The 25,292-nt window shown below is 39.1% G+C and overlaps 1 protein-coding gene and 1 pseudogene across 1 annotated transcript in view; one reads left to right on the plus strand and one right to left on the minus strand.

Annotated features, from left to right (window-relative positions):
* ATG5 (autophagy related 5) overlaps nucleotides 1–10,667 on the plus strand; it is a 114,553-nt gene extending 103,886 nt beyond the window's left edge. The window contains exon 8 of the mRNA XM_052646030.1: nucleotides 9,930–10,667. Coding sequence (XP_052501990.1) covers nucleotides 9,930–10,066 — 137 coding nt within the window. The 3' untranslated portion in view covers nucleotides 10,067–10,667. The remainder of the gene's footprint in view (nucleotides 1–9,929) is intronic.
* Nucleotides 10,668–22,051: 11,384 nt separating this feature from the next.
* On the minus strand, nucleotides 22,052–22,861 carry LOC128053134 (40S ribosomal protein S3a-like; annotated as a pseudogene).
* Between the last annotated feature and the right edge of the window lie 2,431 nt (nucleotides 22,862–25,292).

Consider the following 25,292-nt stretch of genomic DNA (forward strand, 5'->3'; position numbering starts at 1 on the left):
TCTGAAATCTCTACTTTCTCTTAACCCTTTCTGGTTTGTGTTCAGTACCTAATCTGGCCTACATGCATGGCCCGTGCTCTCTTACCCCTGGTATGATCTTAGGGACTTGAGCTTCTGCTGTTGCTGTAGTGTTCCTGTGTATAATTCTGGCTGTTCTTTTTGTTTTATATGAAAATGACGTCTGTGACATTCAGCATGTAGATGAAAAGCAGTCATATGCTTTGAGCCGACACGTTCTGTCAGAACACACCTTCATGTTTTTGTTCATTCCCACACCCAGGTCACAGCACAGACAAGTTATTCCATCCCGCACCAGAACGGCACACACATTTGTGAGGCTTTTTTATTCTTTTAAACACTGTTCTCTCCTGAATTTCTAACCTGCCCTACCTGCCCATCCATTCTTAAGGAATACACAAGATGACCTCCCGCCCCTCACTTTTTTTTTTAAAGAGAGGGCAGTGAGGTAGACACTCACAACTTTAATCCACAAACTTGCCTCTTAGGTGAATATCTTTGTGTGACAGACTTCTTCCCAAACTCTTGCATGCTGTGTCAGTCAGGGGCCATGCACACACTTCACTGAAATGCTATAAGTAGTGCCTCTACTTTTGAGGTCCTCTTGATGGCACCTTTCATGCCAGGAGGAGGCCATCTTTCTCACACCAGTATCTTATCTTTGGAGAAACTTTTATTTGCCTCTTCCATTTGTCACCTTTTTGGAAAATAACTGTCATTTCAGGATCTATGGGAAGTATTCAAAACATCAAGTCATTCTTTCAGTTAAGAACTGTTTACTGTCTGGTTTAGCACACCTGTAATATTGTCAGCCATGAAGCATTTGGAAACACCTGCACCCAACTTAAGTTGAAAGCGAAAGACTGTAAGATTGGGTGTGTGTGGATAAGAACTCGCTGTCATCACATGATTAAAAGAGAAAGTGCTGCATAAAAGTTATGTGGCACCATTGTCTATTGCTCCTTATGACAAGTGATTCATGCATGATGGAATTTTGCCTTGTTTCATCATATGAAGGCAGAATGTACTAATACTCATGAAGACATACTTTGGGTCTTTTTTCTTATAATTAATGATGAGGTGATTTATGTGATTCTTTTTTTGTTGTTTCTCAAGTGGCTTGAGAAGTTTGCCAGGGTAACAGGAAATAACCAAAGGTAAAGTCAGGTAAATTTTTTCTGTGATGTCAGCAATAGTTAAAATGACTCAGAAAGCTAAGCTTCTGTAGCAGGCTTGAAGCGAAGTATTTCTTTGTCCATTAGAAACAATATAACCAAATTTTTTTTTAAATCTAAAACTCCTAACTTGTGTTCTTTTAAGAACACAAAAAACTAATAGGCTTTGCCCAAACATACCTTACTTCCCAGTTGTCTAATGTAATGCATAAAAACCTAGTAAGTTAGGATTATGAAAATAAAACAGTGTCCATTCTTGCTTTGTTGTTGTTTTATTTTTTATTTATTTATTTTTGATTGAAGGATAATTGCTTTACAGTATTCTATTGGTTTCTACTAAACATCTACATGAATCAGTCATAGGTTTACCCACGTCCCCTCCCAGTTGAACATCCCTCACCTCCCTCCCCTTCACAACTCTTTAGGTTGTTACGGAGCCCTGGTTTGAGCTTCTTGAGTCTTACAGCAAATTCTCTTTGGCTGTCTGTTTTAGTCCTCTGTAGCAGTTGGGCTGTTGTGAGCCTGAATTTGTATTTGACATTGTACAACTGGAGTGTATGTTAAGAGAAGGGCTCACATTTGATGGGAAGTGAGTTCGGGTTCCCAGCATCGCTCTTAGAGCAAGTGCAGTCTTCTTGATGCTCGCCTTCTTCCATTTCTGCCCTGCTTCCCGGGATTTTATTTACTCTTTGAGCCCCTTCCCAACTTCCATTGAACTTTTGGGTTCACTTTGATGTTGTAGCTTTCATTATTCATCAGTCAATTTCTTCACGTCATATTGTCTTCTGACACTGGCGTTACTCAGATGTGTAAGATAGCATCCCTGCTGGAATGGAGATGTGCAACAGATATTAGGAATATTATCTTATCCATTCTGGAGTGGATAGTAAAGACTGAGCCAGGTCTTAAAAGATGAGCAGAAATTGTTGCAAAGGAGGGACCAGGCCACACGTATCACATGACCACTGAAATAGAATCCTTCGCCCAGGGGCAGGCTGCTGAGGGGTAACATCTACTCTGAAATGCTGATTTAAAACGTCCCTACTTCATTTTGCTGAAAGACTCGCTTTAGTTTCGTACTTCTCTCCTATAAAAGTACAGATTTTTAGTGAGGTCAGAGATGTGGGAGAAAGCGTTGAGGAACTAATCTTTTATTTGCTCGGTTAGGACATTAGAAGATAATTTTAACAGCTGAGGCTAGGGTGTCACAATACCCCATCTAGGTCATCTAACTTGAAAATTACACTGTTTTATTTTTGACATGCTTTATGAGAAACCACAGAACAGTTTCTATAAAATTAGGAAAAGATGGGGTATTCATGTTTTTCCTCCTTAGCTCTGTAGCATATGATTAGATTATTTATAAAGTGAATTAACTCTTTGTTTGTAAGCACTTTTTTCATACATAAAGCAATTAGAAAAAAGAAACATCCAGGTCTCACAGTATTCATCTGAGGCAGATCCTTCAGTTTGAAGTTTGAACTTCAAATTGGCACTTCTGTCAGCATGATGACATTGACTGCCCAAAGAGGTGGCATTTCAGACTTGCCAGTTCATGCCACAGAAACATAAAACCTTCAGACTCCATCAGGATGAGGGTTTAGAAGTAAGAATAATAATCATTTTTCAGTTTTGTTAATTGTTTCTATTTTATAGAGTAAGAACCATTAAAAAAAAAAAGAAAAACCTACTACTAAATGATTTTCTAAATCAGGCAGTGTGAAGGTACAAAAGGATACTGGAATGAAAACAGATTTTAAATGAGTGAAGAAAGAATTGCAAGTAAACTGTGGAAGGCCCATTTGTAACCTTGCTAAGGTACCGTGAGCCTGCCGCGTGGGAATGGTCACTGGACTGCAGTCGCAGCCTAACACTCTCTGCTCTTCACTATTTTCTCTCTCCGGATATAAAAGAAATGATGCACCGTCACACACAATGGTAATACAAGAAGTTCTGCAAGCGTAGCCCTCATTAACAGAGATGTACTATATTTAATTTTGGACAGAAGAAACTTACGAGACTTAAACTTGGTAATTTTCTTGAATTTATCATTATGCCATCAAATTCTAAACTGAATCAGACCCTTTGCCTCATTGTGTCATTCTCCCTCCATGTCTGTGGTTTGTCCCAGTACGTGGGTACTGTGAACTAATTTTGGTAGTACAAAAGCTGTTAATAACTCAGTCTGTTGACATATGTCTTTTCTAAAATCAAAGAAATAATTAACTGCTTATTTTCATTATTCTCCATTAGCAAAGATAGGATTACTGGGCCTGTCAGGAGAGGCTTCTGATTTCCTTTATCTAGATCCTGAGATGTTAAATGAATTAACCTGACTTTTTCAAAAGTGGGAACGGATACTTGCACAGTTAACATTTCATCTTCAGTACTAGAAAACAGAGTTTCTTTAACAAAATAATAGCACATTCAGGAGATTAAAAGCAAGTCATCTCTTTGTTAAAGCAAGTCCTGTGAGACCTTAATCTGACCATACATAAATAGCGTGATTATTGCCTATATTTTAAATAAAACAAGTAGTTCTGAACTATTCTGTAATTCATACCTGACATATATTAATAGGCCCTATTACACCCGACTAGAATTACTGGATCCTTTTATGAAAGCAGATCAAAAACATTTGAGCTATATTTTCAAGGTTGTATTTTGGTTTTGGTGGGGGGGGGTGGTTTGAAATGAACAAGTTTAAGTTTGTAACTTATGCCACACTTTTCTTATTAAGAGGCATTTAATCAATTTATTTAAATGATCTTAAAGTCACTTAATGCAATGTTCTTTTTATAATAATAGCTGATTTGGGGGGTTTACATTTAAATTTTGGTTTATTACTTCCTCAGAAATACAAAGGTTATAAGCAGGGCAATGAAAGAATTAACATAGACCTGTTTTGAAAATCTTATACAATATGTTAAGAATCAAAGCTCTGGCAATATTTTGGACAGACATAATTAACATATATATAAATTTATGCATGGAAAAAGATATGTGATCTATATTAACTGTGATATGTTCATTAAAACCTATACTACTAAGTGAGTATAGATCCGGAAGAAGTTAATGTAAGTATTTTTAAATGGGTTTGTATTTCTCTGATAAACAGCACTTTCCTTCTGTTTGTGATCATAGGATAAAAGCTCTATAAGCTTGTATATGTTCATTTTTACTGCTACGTCATGTAGTGTGCTCTTAAGATTGAGATCTCATTCCCCAGGAAGCATTTCTGTCTAAGATTAATTGCCCTTTTAAAATCAGCGTTTGATGTATTCCTTTGGCTATATCCTGGCTTGGTTTAACCCTCTTTGACCTGACCTCACTGACTATTACCGCTGAGGCTGAGTCAGAATCCTTCAGCATGATGTATGCATTTCAGATTTCAGCCTGTGGTTTTTCATGTCGATGGATTCAATTAGTTGGTGTTTTACTAATGAACGTATCAGAGGTTAAAGAATTTGTCAGACAAAACAAAATTGTTCAGAATAGTGGCAGTTAAAAAGCTCGTCTCTTTGTTTTTCAGAATGATCAAGTATTTTTCAGAAGTTTTACCTTTCAGCATCACACACATTCCAAGATAGCAAATTGAGGCATTTTCTGTTGAACTATAAAATATATATGTGAAGCCACAGATCTAAACACAGTGGTTACAATCTCTGGTCTTAAATTTCTGTTACTCCATATTCATAAGTGTGAGCTAAAAAACAAGTTACTAATCTGAAATTTTCTGATTAAAAGCACTTTCCCTTAAAAGATACATCATCCATTTCTCTAGCTTCCTTTAAATTCAGAAGTTTCACATATTTAGTTACACATATTAACAGTAAGAGTGAAACTCATGCATCTTTCTAGAATCTCACATACCCTGTTTTTAAAGACATTTAGGTCATATTCCTTGTTGATAATTGGCTTAAAAGTAATGGCTAAAAACCAGATTTGGATGGGGAAGGCCGTGAGCCGTTGCTAATTTGCTTTGCATGCGTGCTCAGTTGTGTCTGACTGTGACCCTGTGGACTGTAGCCCACGAGGCTTCTTTGTCCATGGAATTTTCCAGGCAAGAATACTGGAGTGGAGTGGGTGGCCATTTCCTTCTCCAGGGGATCTTCCTGACTCAGGGATTGCACCCACGGCTCTTGAATCTCTTGCATTAGCAGGCAGATTCTTTACCACTGTGCCACCTGGGAAGCCCAAGCCATTGCTAACAGAAATCTTTAAAAGGCAGATTCATCACGTACTCTTAAGTTCTCTAATAATGGTATACTTTAGCTTGTGTAGCAGAGATTTTCGAAGGTTTTTTGTTTTCCCTCCTTGAATTTTTCATCTTTAAAATAAACTGAGAACCATATCTGAAGTTTATTAAGTAACTTTACCATAGTACAGTAGGGCTTATTTGATTTTTCCAGGCTACACTGTGCTTTGCTGAATATACACGTAGAGAGCACTACTACATTAATCCAGAGTGCTTAGAGTGCTTAAGGAATTTTTAAAATTTCATTTTGTTGTTTGCATAATGATTGAGTCTTTGGGTTTTTGTTGTTGCCATCTCTTTCTTTTTTTTCCTTAACACATTCATAAAATCTGTGCCACACTGCATAATAATGAGGCTGAGTAATGCAGAGTGTATATTAACATGAGGCCACATTCTCACAGCCCTTTGCATGCCAGTGACTTAATTGAATCCGCAGTTTTCATATAACTTTTGGTATATCACTCACTTTATTGAATACCTACTGTGTCCAAGCCCTGTGCTGAGTGGTTTATTTGGATATCCCCTTTGATCCTCTATGCAACCCCAGAGCTGAGAATTCTTTATCTGCACTGTAGGAGGAGGAAACTGGGACTCAGAAGGTTGAGTGATTTGCCTTCGAATTCAAAACCTAGTGTATTATGCTGATTGAAACTCAAAAAGAAATATTTTGCTTTTTAGCCATAAAAGACTCATGTACTAGAACTGGAAGACATGTTACCAGTCCTCTGTTTTAGAACAGTGGTATACAGACTGACCTATGGAGTTGAGTCTGATAATACTTGGGCTTATAAGTAAGATGAGTATAAGAAATGAAATTTTATTGTGATAGTCTCTTTATAGATATATGATCTCTTTAGATTTAACATCTAACTCTTAACGTGAATTTAATTACTATTCTCTCCAAAGAAAATGCTTGTCTCTGACTTTTTTTTGTCCTTTTCCTTAATTCACAAACTCAAAGTATTTATGAATGACTGTTCTTATATTTACAACATGTATTAAAAGTTTTTTTAATTGCTCTGTGGAGATTCTGTAGAATAACGACATGTATTATTCAAAATTATCAAGGTTAGGAAGTGCAAAGAAAGGCCAAGAGCTGTCCAAGTTAAAGGAGAGTATAGAGACCTGAAAATTAAATGCAATGTATGATTCCTGTACTGGATCCTAGACTGGAGAAAAAATAATTAGGATAGTTAATAACTTCTGAAGTGATTATATAATAGTATAGTGTCAGTGTTAATATTTTAATTTTGATAACTGTGCTATGATTATATAAAAGAATATTTTTATTATAAAGTATACACTGAAATAATTAAAGGTAAAGGTCTCAGTGTTTCTAATTTATTCTCAAATGATTCAGAAATTAATTATATATGCATAAAATGATAAAGCAAATGGGGCAAAATGTAAACAATTGATGACTCTGGGTGAAGAGAAAGTCCTTGTGCTGTTCTTGCAACTTTTCTCTAAGTTTGACATTATATCCAAATAAAAAGTTACCCCTCAAAAGTGCCCTGTATGAGAGAATTTCATATAGAATGAGTTCACTTGATTACTGTGTCAAACGTTTGCCTACTTTAAAGCATCAGACTAACGTTTTTAAAAATCTGAGTGGGTGAGATGTGGAGTAACATTTTTCTCCTGAGTCATTTACTTTGTAGTGCTATATTTTTTATTCCCAAGTATTAAATTCTAGATTCCCATTTTGAAACACAAAGATATATTTACCAAAAACATGATTTACTTTAGTAGCAGTATCATCAAGCGTTTCCTTTCTGTTAGGGGAAAAAGAATCTGCTAATTTTTCACTGCTTCGTTTTGCTAGTTCTGATATTGCCAAAATATGCTGTTGTGCTTGTTGTTATTTATGGTAACATGAATTTTGGTGATGGCATATATACATCTTGGCTCATTCAGAAGCATTCCGACTTTTTGTTGTTTTAATAACCAAAGCAATCTTTTTCAGTCAAGCTCTTATTCTCCATAGCAGTGGTAGCCACTATACACTATTTTCAAATTTAACCAGCAGCAAAATGATCTAAGCCCTGAAGACATTTATTGTCAGGCACCATGCTGGGCACGAGCCTGCAGTGATACATAAGAGAGAAACTTTACTTCATAGTTCCAAGCGCACTACTGTCCCATTCCAGTGTTTCTGGTGACAGTTATGTTATCAGGGGAAGTCAGAAAACCAGAAAGATAAATATACACAGGTGAAATAGTTGGACAAATGTAGGCAATGTCCAAATTACATATGTAAAATCTTAAGCTGTTGTGTTGAAGGATATGACAGTCCTGGACCACTTCCTTAGTTGTCCATGTTCACTGATACTTTTATGTTCCAGATTAAAAGTGGTCTCAGTTTAAACCAGAGAATCAGTGCTGCCTATTCAGGTTTCTGATAATGTGATTTGTTGGGTTTGTTTTACAGAGTGAATTGTGCTTATGTTCTCCAGCTTCTGCTGTACCGTTCTTAGACTCCGTGTGTCCTTTTCTGTGACTCCGTGTGTGAGTCTTTTCCCTTTCAGACATGCTGTGCGTCATATTGTATTTGCTCACACGTTTACGTACTGCTATAGGCACAGTATTCTGGATATTCAGCTCTATTCCATACTATCCAAAGGTGACACTGCTTAAGGAAGAACTTTATAGATAAAGAACTTTTACACCACTGCTCTTTCATTTTTTTGACTCAGTGCTAAGTAGGAAGAAGATTCTGAGAATATTAAGATATTTCAAAGAAATATATAATAAGACTATAAAGAGAACTGCACCGGAAATGTTTTTAAATATTCTAAGAAAGATTTAATACAGTAAAACCTTGGCAATCTAGAACTTACAAAGAATGAATCATTCCAGATAGTTGAGGGTTTATCCAATTTGAGTATCAACATTTTAAAATCTTCTCAAAGTACTAATACCGTGCTTTCTTTAGTATTCTGTATATAGCTTAATCGTTTGGTTATAAATGATTCACATCATTATGAAAACCAATCATTGTATTAATACTGTGATCACAACTGTGTAAGTATGTATAGGTGCAGCAGAGATCGGTGGACAAATCAAAACAATGAAAGCATTTTTTTTAGGTTAGTAGTATTATAAGCCTTTTCCAGAATTGTTTTAAGCTACGACATTTTCCGGAGACATTCATTCGGTCATCTCTGGGGCTGATGGCATGTTTGTTGGGACTTTAGTTTTGGCATTCTTCTAGCAGTTCTCTGGTGGTTTTTTGTCTTCTCGTTGTCAGTCTGTTGACTGTCACCTCCCAGGACTGTGCTGCCTCTAGCAGGAAGTTGAAATATTTCTTTAAAAGGGTCTCTTGTTTCAGGTGCCAGCCACACCATTATCACCATACATCATCAGCCCATTTTGCCTAGACGTTAGAGCACTAGGGATGCAGAAGTCATTTTGAACAGAGAAGAAGGGGGAAAAATGGGGTATTTCCCTCTCATACAGTTCCATGAATTCCTTGTTTTCCTTGTTGTCTTCTGTGTCCAGGAAGCTGAGAGATTTAGATGTTGCAGGTTGAAGAGACTTAAAGAGACAGACCAAGAATTGTGCTAACAGACTGATACAGTTTCTTGAAGGTTCTGTGTTTTGTTTTATTTTGGTTTTTTTCCCCCCCAAAAAAGTTTGGTTTTTTTTTTTACTTTCTGTGTTTTTCTGTAGCAACCAAGCATGCTTCGTTTTCTTTAAAGATTGTCAATGATTTATACCAAAATCATAAAAGACACAAAGCTAATCTTCAATTTTTAACAAAATTTGAACTTAGGAAAAAAGTGTGAATTGCAGCAACGTTTTAATTAATGAATGGACATCAACAAAAATCAATCAGATTTCATGATTCCAAAACAGAAATCCCTGAGTCAGACTCCTAGTTCTTTCTCATTAAAATTTTAACTCTCCTAATAGTCTCTAAAATTTTCTCATGCATATTTGAACAGCTTTACTGAAAATTAACTTACCCAACTGTTTCATTAAACATCTTCTTAAACACTGATCTTAAAAAAAACCTGATCTTATTTTTGATGACTTCTAGACACATTTCTGCTTTGTATGTTTTAAATATGTATTGACCTACTTCATACACCTGTCATTTTTAATGGTACAGTTTTTATGTATAACTAAAATAAATTTTGATCAGTGGGTACAATGGGCTGTTTTCTCCACTATGGTTTCATTAACGTCAATCTTAGGTAAGCACAGTAATTAAGAAAGAATGAATACTTTCACATATAGCAACAGAATTTTTATCAGAATTCATTGTAACCCTCAGGTTTCTGTTTTGGGTGATACATATTGCAACATTTGAACTTTCTCCATGTCCACACTTCCTGCTCAGGAAACAGACCAGGTTTTACCTGTTAAAGCAGTAAAATCCATTTGATTCACTGAGGATTTTCAAAGGCAGCAGATTATTTTTTCTTCAACTGTTTTGACTCATCGATTATTGTTGGATTTCTTTCTTGGAATAGATGGGGAAAAAAAGAACCAAGTAATGATTCATGGAATTGAACCAATGTTGGAAACACCTTTGCAGTGGCTGAGTGAACATCTGAGCTACCCGGATAATTTTCTTCATATTAGCATCATCCCGCAACCAACAGATTGAAGGATCAACCATTTTCCTGAGTGGAATCACACTGAAATAGGATTTACCAGAGCATGTCACCCTTCTGCTTCAATCAGGTTTGGTGGAGGCACCCTGACCAGAAACACTGCTGCAAGCCAAACAGGAAAAAGATTCCATGTCAGATAAGGGCACTAGGGCTGGTCTTACTTTGCATCACCACTGCTTTACTCCACTGCCGTCATTAAACCTCAGCTGCGACATGAAAGACTTTACAGGACCACTGCAAGTCTTCTGTTTTCTTGTAAAATATAATGAAGCCGAAACCTTCGGCCTAAGAAGAAAATGGAAATATGTGCCACTCAATTTGTATTTCTGATTAACAAATAAACAAGGGTATTTCCTAAGGTGACCATGGTTGAACTTTAGCTCGAGGGAGTGGAAACATTGGTTTAATTTTCAAGAGAATTAGACTTAAGAAAGTAAAAGAGAAATTCTGTTATCAATAACTTTCAGTAATTTTTTGTAAAAGATCAAATTACAGTAAACCCATCTTTCCTTAATGAAAATTTCCTATGTTTACAGTCTGTCCTCTGGTATGCAATCTTGTAACTTTGATAATGAACAGTGAGAGATTTTTAAATAAAGCCTCAAAATATGTTTTGTCATTTAATAACATACAATTTTGTCACTTTTCCAGTACTTTCTCACTCACCTACAGTAGATCCCTGTTTTTATTCTGTGTGTTAACCCTTCAGACTGGTCATCATTGGCATGAGATGGGTGTCGGGCATAGGATAACTTGTCTCAGGAGCTGTCAGAATTTCTTGCTGCCGATTTTTAAAATCTGTGTTCTTTACACTAAAAGTACTGAAGTAATGTTACCATTTATCATTGCTGTTTTATCATTGTAAATCTGTCAAATCATAGTATCTTAAGCATCTGTATACTTTTGCATTTTGGGGGGAAAACCTATTCCTTTTCAAATTAGTGTTTTTCATTGACCTCAGGTCTAATATTTCACTGTGGTCCCTGGTAGCCTGTCTTTGAAGTATGAAGATTACCAATCTCCAGACTGCAGTAGCTTTTCCTTAATGTTACCAAAAATATTCAGAGGTTGCTGGAGTTGTTATTCAAATAAGGAAATTTTTGCTGCACTTTACTACCGTGCTGCTGGGTTTCTACCAGCTGAACATAATTTGTGCATTACACTTTGTTTCTTGTGAGCTAACTTGCCGTTCATATTGAATGTCAACCTAAGTATTCTAAAAGACAGTATCATACAATAATGATTTTAGATTCCAAAATAAAAATAAATATTTTTCTCATTAAAAAAAATTATACAAATGTTGAAGTGAGATCCTACTAGTGCTCAGTGCTTCCTTTTTCCTTTTGTGATATTTTTTCACTAATCAGTAGCAGACATCCACAGAATGAGACAAAGTTAGTCAAAGATCAAATATTCTGGAATGGAAAGTATAGGTCTCAATCAAAAAGAAAAACATAGGGTAGCATTGTGATCAGAGAAAAATAGAAGCGAGTAGCAAATAATTGGCTAATGTCAATAAAATGAAAAGTGCCATTTTAGTAAGGCAGAAAAAGTAGTAATATTTGAGTTACTTAAGGATTAAAAAAAAACCCCACTGACTTGTATTTTTTTTCAAAGAAGTTGGTCTGAATATGATTGTTCACATTAAAAGTGTTTATTCATCTATTCAGTTTGGGGATTTTCCCCCTTGATGTTTTGACAGACTGATGTGGGCTTCAGTGAGCAAAAGGATCAAAATGCCAGGAGTGCTAAGCTGTGACGAAGATAAGCGTGGCAAGAGCAAGCAGTAAGCATAGTCGTTTTCCAGACAAGACCCATGGAAGGTCTCTGCAGGGGATTCAAGTGAGCTACTAACCCTTACTTCCAGATCTGAAAGTAAATTTTACCAAGGCTTTTCTCATTTCTTACTTACTTGTTCATATTACACCAGCATCATAACTGTATTACTCTACTCTAGTCCCAGGTAAGTCAAGCCTCCATGATACCCAGAGAAAGAATAAAAACAGAAATTAGTGCTGGGCTTAAATATCTATTTTTGTTTCTTTTTATTTGAATATTTAAATTTTATGGTTTATTAAAAAATCAAATTAATTTTGTGTCTGTCTTTATTTCTGGAAGTTGGAAATGGAATTTATATAAATCAAATTACCTGTTGAGGAAATCATTAAAGTTTCCTTTTCCTTGTTCCTGTTGTAAAAGTTTCTTAAAGAAAAGATAGGAGGGATAAAGGAGAACATATGATCGAAAACTGGAGAGGGGCACAAATTTCAATATACTTGTTTAACTCATCCTTGGTAGCGAGCATCCTAAGAAAAGGAAAATATGTTCTTAAGTGACTGTCATTGTTTAACTAGGAAGGACTAAATTCAGCCTAAAAAAAATGATTTCATCCTTCATTATGTTGCTTTTCACTTGGATGACCCAAGTTCATGGATAGAGTGGATTGATAAGGACTTTTATGTATCTGGAGACCCAAAATAGCCTGCTTATGGTCAAAACTGACCTACCAGTCTTTATAGAATGGTGATGTTTAGAACATAATTCCAGTCAGTCTGATGTGAACCCAGGAGTGAACTATTCCTGTTATGTTTATCTCCCCATTCACTGGAAACTAGGTGGAAATTGATGGTTTGCTAAGAAAACAGTATACAAGAATTGATATTGAGTGACATTAACTTTTAATGATTACCTTTCTAGGATATCTTTATATATTATAGGCTACATAAGTTATAACATTTTATTTTCTTTCAATTTTCAGAAATGTGGTTTACATGGGTTATGCCAAAGAGTGATGTTCTCATGTTTTACTTATCATACTGTTGATATTTAGGTCTGAGGTAAGTTGACTTTCCTTTTAGATGTGCCAACACAGTTGAAATAGAAGTATAGCACCTTGGGGTTTGTTAGGAAAAAAATCAAGTATGACAACATTTATAGTCCATTCAATGCATGGTCAGTCACTGGAGTGGAATCAGTCAAAATACTTACCTATCTCTTGAGTTCCGTCATCCACTTAAGTATTTTTTTTAATATAATTGTCTCTTGGTCTGGAAGTATTAAAAATTACCTGCATGACTGTTGGAGAGAAGGGGGTTATGCTTCTTTTCATGTAATTTGGGATGAAATGATACTTTTGTAATAAAAATTCATTTACCAGATAGATTTCTTTGATGAAAGAATCCTTTACATTCTCTTGTGTGAATTACAGATTTAATTCTCCACACTCATTGTGGCAAATGTAATGCTACTATGGAATCTGGTAGTCACAACATAGGAAGCATAGAGTGAAAAAGGACTCTGTTTTTAGATCCTTGAGGTGTTTCATTAAGTATTAAACATTTTAAATACTTAACTATTCTTGTTCACTGACAGTATCTTGGAATGATCACCAATGAGATAAATTTGAAGATTTAAAAATGTCAGCGTGATTTTGACATACCAGTTGATTGTTCTAAAAGTGATGAATTTGGCTTTCCCTCTATAGCTTCTCCACCCCCACATCAGGGGAGTGAATAAAGCACAACCAGGCTTTTTCCTCTTTGTCTTCCATGATTGTTAGTGGAGTGTCTTGCACATACTTAGTGCTTTGCAGCTATGTATAAAAAAGAAAAAAAATTAACTGAATTATTTAATGATACTTTAAAATTGGTGTTATATTTTCCTGTTAAAAATACCGGCTGTAAAAATAGAAAGGACCTTGTTGTTCAGAAATCAGTATACAGAGTGCGGTGGGTGCAGGTTTGCAGCACTGGTGAAGACTTGCTTACTCAAATTGGCCACTTTCAGTAGGAACCGCTGTGGATCGGATCCTTGCGTCAGTCCACATTCATTCTAGTCGTAGTGTAGACCACAGCACAGATCTTCTGTTTCAACATCACTCTAATTTAAGCAGCCCCTAAAGTTGGAGCTATTCTCATCCAGCATCTGGAGGTATTTATTAATTCTGGCCTTTTCATAAATGAGTGGTTTGTGTCTTGCTTTTGCCTGTAGACCTTACTTCTGAAAATGTAATACATTTTTAGCAAGGGAAATGTGTTAGATCTGTGAGCAGGGTTCTTCACACTGAGCTAGACTCTTAGAACCGTGTTCATGGAAAAGCTTTAAGAGAAATATTTGGTGTTCAAGTAGAAGAGGTGTCTTCTTCATGTATTAGAAAATACTGATGAATACTTCATAACGTTTACTGTGGTTTACAGTCAATATTTGCGTAGTGTTTGTTTCTCACACTGAGCAGACTCCATAAGAGCAGAGAGTGGATCTGTTTGGCTCAGGATTGTATTCTAGGACCTACTACTGTGCCTGAAACTTAGTGGACTGTACTACATACCTGTTGAATAAAAGTTTGGAAAAGGCTGTGCAGTATACCTCCCCTTTAGATCCCAAAGCATATTGATACGTTAAGCTTTAAGAAGTTCTAAAGTTAAGAGACCTATTTGATCGCGCATTTCTGAAATTTTCTTAATTATAGGGATTTTTCCCCTAGTTTTGTTGTCGCTTAGTAGCTAAGTCATGTTCGACTCTTTGCAACCCCATGGACGCCAGGCTTCTCTGTCCTTGGGATTTCCCAGGCCAGAAGAGTGGAGTGGGTTGTCATTTCCTACTCCAGGGAATGCTCCCAATCCAGGGATTGAACCCACATCTCCTGCATTAGCAAGTAGATTCTTTGCTGCTGAGCCACCAGGGAAGCCCTACCCGCTAGTACCACATTACATTGAACTCTAGTTTGGGAAATGCTACATTAAATTGTTAGATACTAATAACCTGGAGTTTAGAGCATAAGGCTTATCCCTGCTCTTCTGACACTCTGTTTGAAAGTAGCTCTTAGCTTCTGACTCCAAACAAAATATCTTGAGCCTGTTCATTCCATCCTCTAGCTGTGTTCCTTCTTGAAATTTATTCACCGAGTGTGTAATGAGTAATATATGCCAAGCTATGTGCAAGAAATGCAGTAGGTTAGAATTTGTCATGGTAATACCGGGTGGACAGTCTGGGTGCTCAGCAGTGCCATAATCTGACAGCACATTCAGAGTAATATTTAGTGAAAGGGCTGGGAACCAGAAGCTCTCTTTACAAGATTTCCATCCAAATATAAAAACTAGGCAAGTGGTAAATGTTTAGGTATGAGAGTAAGCAGGAGTCAGGGGTGAAGAATTGCTCTCTGGGAGCCCCCATGAAGGTAGCCAGAAGAGCCACAGAGCTGAAATGTGGCGTTCTAGGAAGATAATCACTAGAGCTAGAAGTGGAGAGGCCAGCTTTGTAGGTGGGTGGTTCTCTGTGGCGCTGGCACCCGTGGCAAGCATTTCTCATTTCTGTTTGGGATGTGGTGAGTGGTTTTGTGTGTTGTCTAGTGCACATTTTCCAAGGAAGTTACATTGCTGAAAGCTTAAATCCGTAATTTGTGTATTGATATTCTTGTTACTCACAACTGTTGGATTTTAGCTTTCTTTTACAGAGACGTGACTTGTATCCGATCTGTTGTGTGCAGGCCTAAAGAAAAATATCATGCCCTGACTACTGGCCTTTTTCTGGGTAGACCATCTCAACCATGCCTTCCTTAAAAATTCATTCATTCCTAGCTCCTTCTGTCATGGTTTTGAAGTTAATTATCATGTAATCCCTGGTGGCTCAGATAGTAAAGAATCTGCCTGCAGTGCAGGAAACCTGGGTTCGATCCCTGGGTTGGGAAGATCCCCTAGAAGAGGGCATGGCAGCCCTCTCTAGTGTTCTTGCCTGGAGAATGCCCATGGACAGAGAGAGGAGCCTGGCAGGCTAGAGTTCATGGGGTCGCAAAGAGTTGGATATGACTGAGCAACTAAGCACACACACAAAGTGTCAGCATATCCTGATGATTCTGATGTACCATAGTGATGCGGACATTCAAGTGTGACAGAAAAAGTTACTGATGATGCTGATACTGTGACGGTATCAACTGGAGCCAACTTTAGATGAGGTCTAGCCAGGTTGGGGCAGGGTTGGGGAGGAATATATTTAAGCAAATCAGGTAACCCTTATGTCCCTTTTGGATAGTACCATGCATTAAACATTCAAGTAAAAAAGTAGAAATGCCAGATAGGTTGTGGTCTTTTGTGTTTTCAGTCGCCCAGTCGTGTCCAACTCTTTGTGACCCCATGGACTGCAGCACGCCAGGCCTCTCTGTCCCTCACCATTTCCTAAAGTTCACCCATGTTCATGTCCATTGCATCGGTGATGCCATCCAGCCATCTCATCCTCTGATGCCCTCTTTTCCTTCTATAGTTGGCCATAGATCAACTCAGATGCATTGCAGACCTCTTCATTTTCTAGGCAGAACAAAGCCCATACGTTAGTCTTAGAGCACTTAGGATATCTTAGTAAAGCCAACTCTGATTGCTAACTGTGTGCTAGGCATGTTCTCCCAGATTATATAGAATCCTACATGATTCATTTATTCAAAAATTTGTTGAGTAGGATGGTGGGTGTTTTGAGGGGAAGAAGGCGTGGTCTCTGACCTTAAGGAAGCTCTGTAAGAGGAGAGAAGACAAGAGTAACTGTAACATGACAGTTGGATATTGCAGTGAGAAAAGTACAAACAAACCACTATGGGGAAATGGAGCTGAGAAAATGATTTACTTTGAGTGAACTAGATGGTATCTTGCTTGACCTCTCAGAAGCATTTGACAGTTGATCACACCTTCATTCTTGAAACACTTTCTTCACTGGACACCACACCCTCCTGGTTTCCCTTCTCCCTCAGCCCCTTTCTTGGTTTTCTCTCTTGATTCTTTTCTTCCCTCCGAAATGTTGCAATTGCTCCAGGGCTCAGGCTTTGATGTCCTCTCCTCTAGCTACACTCAGTGTGTGAACTCACCTTACGGGTTTTAACATTGTGTGTTTTTCTCCAGTCTTAACTTTTCCTGAGTACCAGACTTACACCCAGCCACCTACTTGTCATCTTTCTTCGATGTCTAATAGTTCAAAGTGTATTCAAAGTAGAACTCGTGATTTTCTGTTCATACCAGTACCTCTCTCACTCTTTCCCATCTTAGTAAATGCTACTCAGCCCCACAGCCTAGTATCTTGTACTCCTAACCGAGTAATCTTTAATTCCTTTCTTCACATCCCGAAGTCTATCAACAAGTCATAATGATTCTACCTTAAAATATGCCCAGAATATATATATGTATATTTTACCACTTCCACTGTTTCTGCCTAGGTCTAAGCAACCATTGTCTCACTGGACTACTTAACTGTAGCCTCTCCTCTGGTCTCTCCTTAAAGCATGTGACATCGTGGCAGTCCTTTGATCAAAACATTCCACTGTCTTTCTAGCCCATCAAAACAGGTCTGAATTTACGAGGTTCTGCTTAATCTGGTCCCTGCTTCTGGCCTCATCACTCTCTGCCCCCACTACTTTATTATTTCTGCACTGATCTTCTTCCCCACCATTTCCTTTAAATACACCAAGATCATTCTCCCTCTGGGGACTCCCTGTTGTACATGGCTATGTAGCTAACAGTTTTTGAGTATTTATAACAGTGTCCCAGGCCCTATTCTAAGTGCTTTTCAAGCGTTAACTCATTTCATTTTAGAGCTATATGAGATAGTTACTGATACTATCCCCATAGGGAAACTGAGGCACAGGACAATTAAGTTTCTCTACTAGCATCGTGAGGTGGGTGGTCGAGCCAGGATTTAAACCCAGGCAGAATGGGCCTAGTCCACACTCTCACCCACTTACTGCAGGTGCCTCGGCTTACTTTTGGTTGCAGAGCAGAATGTAAGTTCCATGAGGGCAGGGACATTCTTCTGTTCATCCTCATTCCTCTAACAGGTCATACTTCTATAACCTGTATTTGATCTGTTGCATGCAGGCCTAGGGAAAAATTCCATGCCCTGACTACGGCCTTTCTCTGGCTAGGCTGTCTCAACCAGGCCTCCCTTAAGAGTTTGGTCATCTCAGTGCTCATATTTCTATAGCTCCTTTGGTCATGGTTTTAAAATTAAGTATCATGTAATACGAAATGTTAGCTTATCCTGGTGTCTCTGATGTACCATAATGATACTGACATTTGAGTGTAACAGAGAAAGTTACCAGTGATACTGATAACATGTGAAAGTATCAACTGGAACCAGCTTTATGTCAGAGTCATACCTTTGACACATGGCAGGGCCTTATTAAATATTTATTGAATGTATAATTTTTTACAGCTTCTGAGTAAGTTAGGAAAAGCCTCACTGAAGAAGGCTTTTGAGCTGGAGCTTGAAGAAAGGGAAATTCTGTCTTCAAGCAATTGGGGAATGAAGGAAGGGAAGAAAGTGAGTCACAGCCAGATAGAGCCATATGAATAAAAGCCCAGGGCTTAATCACTTGCAGGGGAGAAGGAAAGATACAACAGAAAAGGTCTATTCTGGCAAGATGATGGAGAGCCCCGAGCACCTGGCTGAGGAGATGAGATTTTGTTTGGTGTGCACTAAGAACCACTGAATATCCTTAGCAGTTAGATCATGTGTGTAAAGCAACCTTGTGAGGTGATGACTCCGGTCAACCATCTTGTAGATGTTCAGTACAGTCTTAGTCTAGGAGACCAGTGAGAGAAAGACTGCAATGACTGAGTTACCAACAGCTCTTTGACTATCACAGTAACCTCAGAAATAAAGTTCCCGCATCCCCTGCAGCCTCTGCAGTTCCTCTCTCCATCTTGCAGCCAGGAAGATCACTTAAAGCTTCAGCTCAGGTCCTGTGATACTGTGGTTTATAATAAGAACTATATACTTGGTCTTTGTCCCCTTTCCAGCCCAGAGCTCCTAAAACGGAGAATTTCCTAGTGATGAGCACAATCAAGATGTCTTTCCTCACGTTATAGTTGACGTTTGAACCACATCCAAGGATGGGGGTTGGTTGCCGGGAGAACCAGTCATGTGATTAGAGGTTTAAAACTCTCAATGTTACCTGGCCTTGACCTCCAGGGAGGGGAAGAGAGGCTGGAGATTGAATCAGTCACCATTGGTCAGTGCCTTAGTCAACTATGTGTAGTTAATGACGTCTTCGTAAAAAACCAAAAGCTTCTGAGAGCTTCCTGGTGGGTGAATTCATGGACATTTGGGGAGAATGGCACCCCTTCCCACATACCTTGCCCCATGTATTTTTATTTGACTGTTCCTTAGTTATAGCATTTTACAACAAACTGGTAATGTAGAAAACAAAATACCACTGTTTTGAATTTTGTGAGCTGTTGCAGTGAATTAAAAGAAGAGGGAGTCATGAGACCCCCTGATGTACTGCTGGTTGGCCAGAAACCAGGCAGCAACCTGGGCTTGGAGTTGGTGTCTGACGTGTGGCAGCGGGGAAGGAAGCAGTCTTGTGGAACTAACCCCTGAAGCTGTGGAAGATGATGCCACCTCTGGGCAGATGCTGTCAGAATTGAGTTGAATTGTAGGACACTCTGCTGGTATCCAGAAAAGTGCTTATTGGTGTTGTGGGGACACCCCCTTCCCCTGACATTGACATTGGTACAGAAGCATTTTAGGTCCATTTTCTCCTCTGCTTGAAATCTTGAAATGACTTCCTGTTATCTTTAGGGGACTTCAAAATCCTAACCATATACAAGATTTTTTTCCTGATGCTCTTCCTTTTCTTCATGATCCAACTGTGCCGCACCTCTTTCAGGTTCTCAAAAGCATGAAGCTCTCTGTCACCATAAACACTTACTGCAACTATCCCTTCTCCCTGGGACGTCCTCTCCCACCACCCTCTTTGCTAATTCCGACTCATCCTTTCTCTCAGTTCCTCAGGACTTTCCTCTCCCAACTGTCCAATCCCTTCCTGGTAGGGTTGCTAGATGTAGTAGATAAATATAAGATGTCCAGTTAGAGCTGAATATCAGGTAAATCCCATATAAATATTAGTGTTTAGTATAAGTATATCCCATGTTATTTATGGGGCATACTTATACTAAAAGGTTTTATTTGTTTCACTGAAATGCAACTTTAAGTGGACATCTTACATTTTAAATGGAAATTCTACTTCCCAGCTAGATCTCGTTATTCCTGCCCCTGAATAATCACTCTTCACATTTCCTCAGTGTTTTATCGTGCTTGCATTCATGGCTCCACATCTGTGTTACCTGACAGGCCATAAGCGCCATGAGGGTAGGGATGGGTCTTGGTTCACTGATGCCTAGCAGAGTGCAGCATATCAGAGGCTATGTACAAATACATAAATGTTAAATGAAAACCATACGAGGCTGTTGGAGTTCTGAGGAGAGACCAGAGCTGAGGATAGTGTCTGGGAAGTTTTCTGCATGGAGGTGACCTCTGAAGCAGGAGCCGGTAGAGGGAAGGAAGAACACAACAAAGGCATATAGAGTGGAAGGAGAGAGAAGCCCCTGGGCTGAGCTGAGGGGAATGCCTCAGGGGCATGGGTGACAAAAAGAGGAAGAAGGGCAGGTGCCAGAGGTGGTAGTGCTGGAGAAAGAATTCATGAATTGCAGCGAGATCTAGAGGAGTAACAGGGACCAGGCCTTCCGATTTGGCAGTTAAATACTTGACACCTCCAAGAGAGCTAATTTGGGTCTGATCGCTGTCAGGTTGCTTGCTGACTACTCTTGAGAACTTTGGGAAGAAAAAAGTAGATTGTAGCTGAGCTGTTAGCATGGTGGAAAGAAAATGTGTGTGTGTGTTATGTCTAAGGGAGACTTCAGTGTGTTCGTTGGTGAAAGGGGAGAAATCAGCAGAGAAAGTGTGGTCATCTTGGGGAAGGAGTGGTAGATGGTCTTGGAGCAAGTGGAGGGGATGGACTCAGAAAAGAGAAAGAATGTTTCACAGGTAGAAGGAGGAGGGTAGGAATAGTGATTATAACTAATTTCTGAGAAGTGTTACTCTCTGGTCTCAAAAAAATGGTCACATTGTCCTTATTACTAAGGATTATATCTAGTATTCGTTAAAGAGTATAACCTGAATTGAACATAGTTAAGGTTTCTTAGCCTGGCAGCTTGTCAAAGTGTAAGAAGTATGGGAATCACTGCCTATTTAAATGTGTCTTGTGAAGAGGAGATGGGACAGAGCCTGAGAGTCTGCATTTCCAACAAACACACTGGAGACGTGCTTGTTGCTGTCTTAGACTTTCCATGGACGTGAGTGTGAGTGGACTCCGGGAGTTGGTGATGGACAGGGAGGCCTGGCGTGCTGCGATTCATGGGGTCGCAAAGAGTCGGACACGACTGAGCGACTGAACTGCACTGAATTGAGACCTTCCATCCTTGCTACCAGGAGGCTTTTTTTTTAAACGTAATGGCTGTGCTGTGTGCTGTGCTTAGTCACTCAGTAGTGTCCTACTCTTTGTGACCCCAAGGACTGTAGCCTGCCAGGCTTCTCTGTCCATAGAATCCTCCAGGCAAGAGTACTGGGGTGGGTTGCCATGCCCTCCTCCAGGGGATCTTCCCAACCCAGGAATTGAACCCAGGTCCCCCACATTGCAGGTGGATTCTTTACCATCTGAGCCACCAGGGAAACCCTTCTTGTAATGGCAGCTGAATGTAAATAGTTTACATTGGCTTAACCTTGGTAGTGAAATTTATGTTTGAGAAATACTGAACTCTCTTCTGAAATTTGCTGAAATAAGATTGAAATACATCTTCTCACAAATGTGTTCTGAAGAACTCTGAATGCTCGTGTGTGTATCAAACATCAGTGTCCTCAGTACTCAGAAACGAGTTGACTTCAGAATTTGAAACTGTATTGTTTTGGAATGTGAGAAAACAGAAAATTGCTTAAAAGCAGAATGTGATCTTGATGAAATACTTATCTGAGGTGAATTATTGATCAGTTATTTTTGAGGGATCTATTGTTTATTGATTCAAAGGGACTTCTCAAGTCTTTTCTTCAAATGCTTTTAGGGTATTAGTGTGATTCATTATTAATGGTCTAGTTACTTTTTAAATGTTAACATTTAACAAAGTAATGTGCTTTTTTTCCCCACAAATAAGATCTGTTATTTGTCTTCATTCGAAGTCTGAATTGTAAATAGGTTCTTGGACTGCTGGCTCATACCCATCACTCATTCAGCTTTACAACTTGTCTCATCCCCAGCCGGTTCCGAAACTACTACCTTCACCGCAATGCTCCATGAGGTTTCTCAGTTCAAACTTGGGCTTCTTCAGTATATTTACTTTTCTAACAAAGTCATCATAGAGCAGATAAGTAGATTAGAGAGCCTTTTATATGTCTTTTCCAATACTTTCTGGAATCAATTTATTGACCACTTCTTTCAAGTCATTTGTCTTCACCTCTTGGGTCATGGTTTCCATTGTCTTCTTCCAGATTTGGCAGATCTGTTGATGCCGTGCATAGAGGTCTTCTGAATCTGACTGTTACATTTTGTAGGAAAAACCATGCAGAATAGATGAAGGAAATAACCATTGGTAGTCTTGACGCCCACATGACCGTCAGCCATGATCCGCTATTTTTTTTACAATGATGTATGTCTGGTCATGGGTGAGACCCATGCCACGGAAATTAGTCAGGCAGTTTTTGCCCTCAACATCTTCAGTAATCAGCTTGAATTTTCTAAATTCAGTTTCATCACTCTGCAGATCAGCAAGGCTCACTTCAAAAACATAATCTGTAGAGTCATCAGATGTGATTTTGGTTCCTTGAGTTCTTGTGACTAGTGTTTTCCCAGTATTTCTTACATTGACGTATAGCCAGTGCTTTCACAGCATACAAGTCTTTCTTAGAAAGTGAGTCAAACACTTTCTTCTTGGCTCCCTTTCGGCCATTTTTGTAAGTTGCTCGTTTTTGCTGATCACCATGGTGCTGCTCAGAGAGCCAAAAGCCCAGACTACTTATAGTTTTCAATATGCTGTTTACAAAATAACTATAGAACTTAGTTTTTAAATTAATTCCTAATTTTGAATGTGTAAACAATGATGGGTGCCTTCCTCTTTCATGTACCTTTGTCACTTCATGTAAAAGCTTATTTGCGATGATGTCAGAAGCCAGGACTACCGCCTGGCATGGGTCAGATCCTCTAGAAAGCAGAGGTTCTAAGATAATCAGGATAGAACAAAAAAGGAGGTGTTTTTTTTTTTATCAAAAAAAGGAGATTATTATAACCTGCAGACAAAATTCAAAAGTTTCTTCCTCTGGGATCACTTTTTAAAGTTTTTTTCGTTCATGATACTATGTACATTTGCAAAATTCAGAATGTTCCAAGAGTATACCCTCAGTGAAAGTCTCTCTCATCCCTCCCGTGCTGTCATCCCAGAACTCCCCTCTGTTAACTGAGGTCTTATGTCTGTTTCAGAGAGTGGCTTTACTTTGTGTGTTTTGGAGACTATTTCATATTAATACACGTAGTCTGCCCTATTCTTAATAGTTTCATAGTTGGGTATGACTTTTCCATCATTTTCCCACAATTTAAATTTTTCTTCATAAAAAAATGTTATATGCAAGTGAATATAATTCATTGAGTATTTGGGACCTTTAAGGAGGAATGTCAATAGATGCCTACAGGGAAATTCAACATTCCTCTAAACTGTTTCCTTATATTTGTAGAGACTGTATCGAAGTTTGAAGCCCTTGCTAACTCTCTCCATTCTTACAATGCTAAGAGCCCCTGCTTGGTTTAACAAGATGCTAGAGCAAAGGGGATATGCCATTCACTCCTTGGGGTCAGCAGCTGTTGTTCAATCATGTCCAACTCTTTTTCAGCCCCATGGACTGAAGCCCACCAGGCTCCTCTGTCCATGGGATTTTCCAGGCAAGGGTACTAGAATCGGTTGACATTTCCTTCTCCAAGGGATCTTCCCAACCCACGTCTCCTATTTGACAGGCGGATTCTGTTATCACTGAGCCACTTGGGAAGCATTGGGTATCAGCAGACCTATCTATTAATACCATCAAGAATGTTCCAAGGCACTTCCATGCCTGTGAGTGAACATTAGAGCCATTCCAAACCAGTGCTAACATCTGCATGCTTCATGGAAGACCTCTGAGGATGCAAACACAATCATCACCATGTACAAAAAAGCACATCCAGTGGGCACCTGGCAGACCTCCCCTGACAATAGTGGTTCTGGAGTTCAAGTGAAGTTTCAGTAGGACTTCATCTGTTTGTCCAGTCTCTCATCTACTCAATACACATTTTTGAGCATTTACTGTGTTCTAGGCACAGTTCTGGCCATAAGAGTATAGTGATGGGTAGACAGACAAGGTTCTTGCCTTCAGGGAGCTGACGTTCCAGTGGGGAAGAGCCAAGTTCACCTCACCAAAGCCAGCCGGTCCTTGTCTTCCTTCCTCATTCTCATCACTGCTTTCATGACCAGCCCTACTCCGCCTGCCCCGCCCCCCACCACACACATGCCTCCCCTCTCTAGTCAGCTTGCAAAACTGCATGCTCTGCTTGTGGTTTTGTCGCCCTGGACGCCTTGCCTCATGCATATGCATCTCTTCATCTCCCATACGTCTACATGTCGTCTTTGTGCCTGGCACGGTTAGTACTTTGTGGGCACTCCATAAAATCAACTGAATGAAGGCCTGGCTCTTGGCATTAAGGCTGACTTTTTTTAAAATTAAGCTTTTTAATTCTAGAACAGTTTTTTATTCACAGAGAAGTTGTGAAGATGGTGTACAGAGATCCCACATACCCGTCAGCCTGCTCCTCCTGTTGTCAGCATCTGACATCACAGTGGTATATTTGTCACAGTTAAGGAACCAATGTTGATACCTTATCATTAACTGAAGTCCATATCCAGATTTCCTTAGCTTTTGCCCTGGCTTCCTTTTTCTGTCGCAGGGTCTCACCTAGGACGCCACACCACAAGTGGTTGTCATGTCTCCCTAACTCCTTGGGTCTGATGGCCTCTTGTCGCGTCTCTCGTGAAGTTGTGACAGGTCTGAAGTGTTTCAGTTAGGTACTGTGTAGAATGCCCCGCTAACTGGGTTTGTCTGATGCATCTTTCACAGTTACACCAGGGTTGTGGGCTATTGGAGGAAGCCAGCAGAGCAGAAGTGCCCTCCTCACGTTGTATCAGGGGGTATGTGCCACCCACATGACAGGACGGTGAAATCAGTCTTGAACACCTGGCCAAAGTACTGTTTGCCAGGTTTCTGCACTGAAAGTGACCCTGTTCTCCTTTTGCCTACTCTGTTGTTTGGAAGCAAGTCGCTGAGTGCAGTACCCCCAGCCCTCAAGGAGGAAGGGAGTGGGGAGAATTCGACTCCACCTCCTGGAGGGTAGTA

Source organism: Budorcas taxicolor, chromosome 9 (genome assembly GCF_023091745.1).
Source record: "Budorcas taxicolor isolate Tak-1 chromosome 9, Takin1.1, whole genome shotgun sequence".
Lineage (NCBI taxonomy): Eukaryota > Metazoa > Chordata > Mammalia > Artiodactyla > Bovidae > Budorcas > Budorcas taxicolor.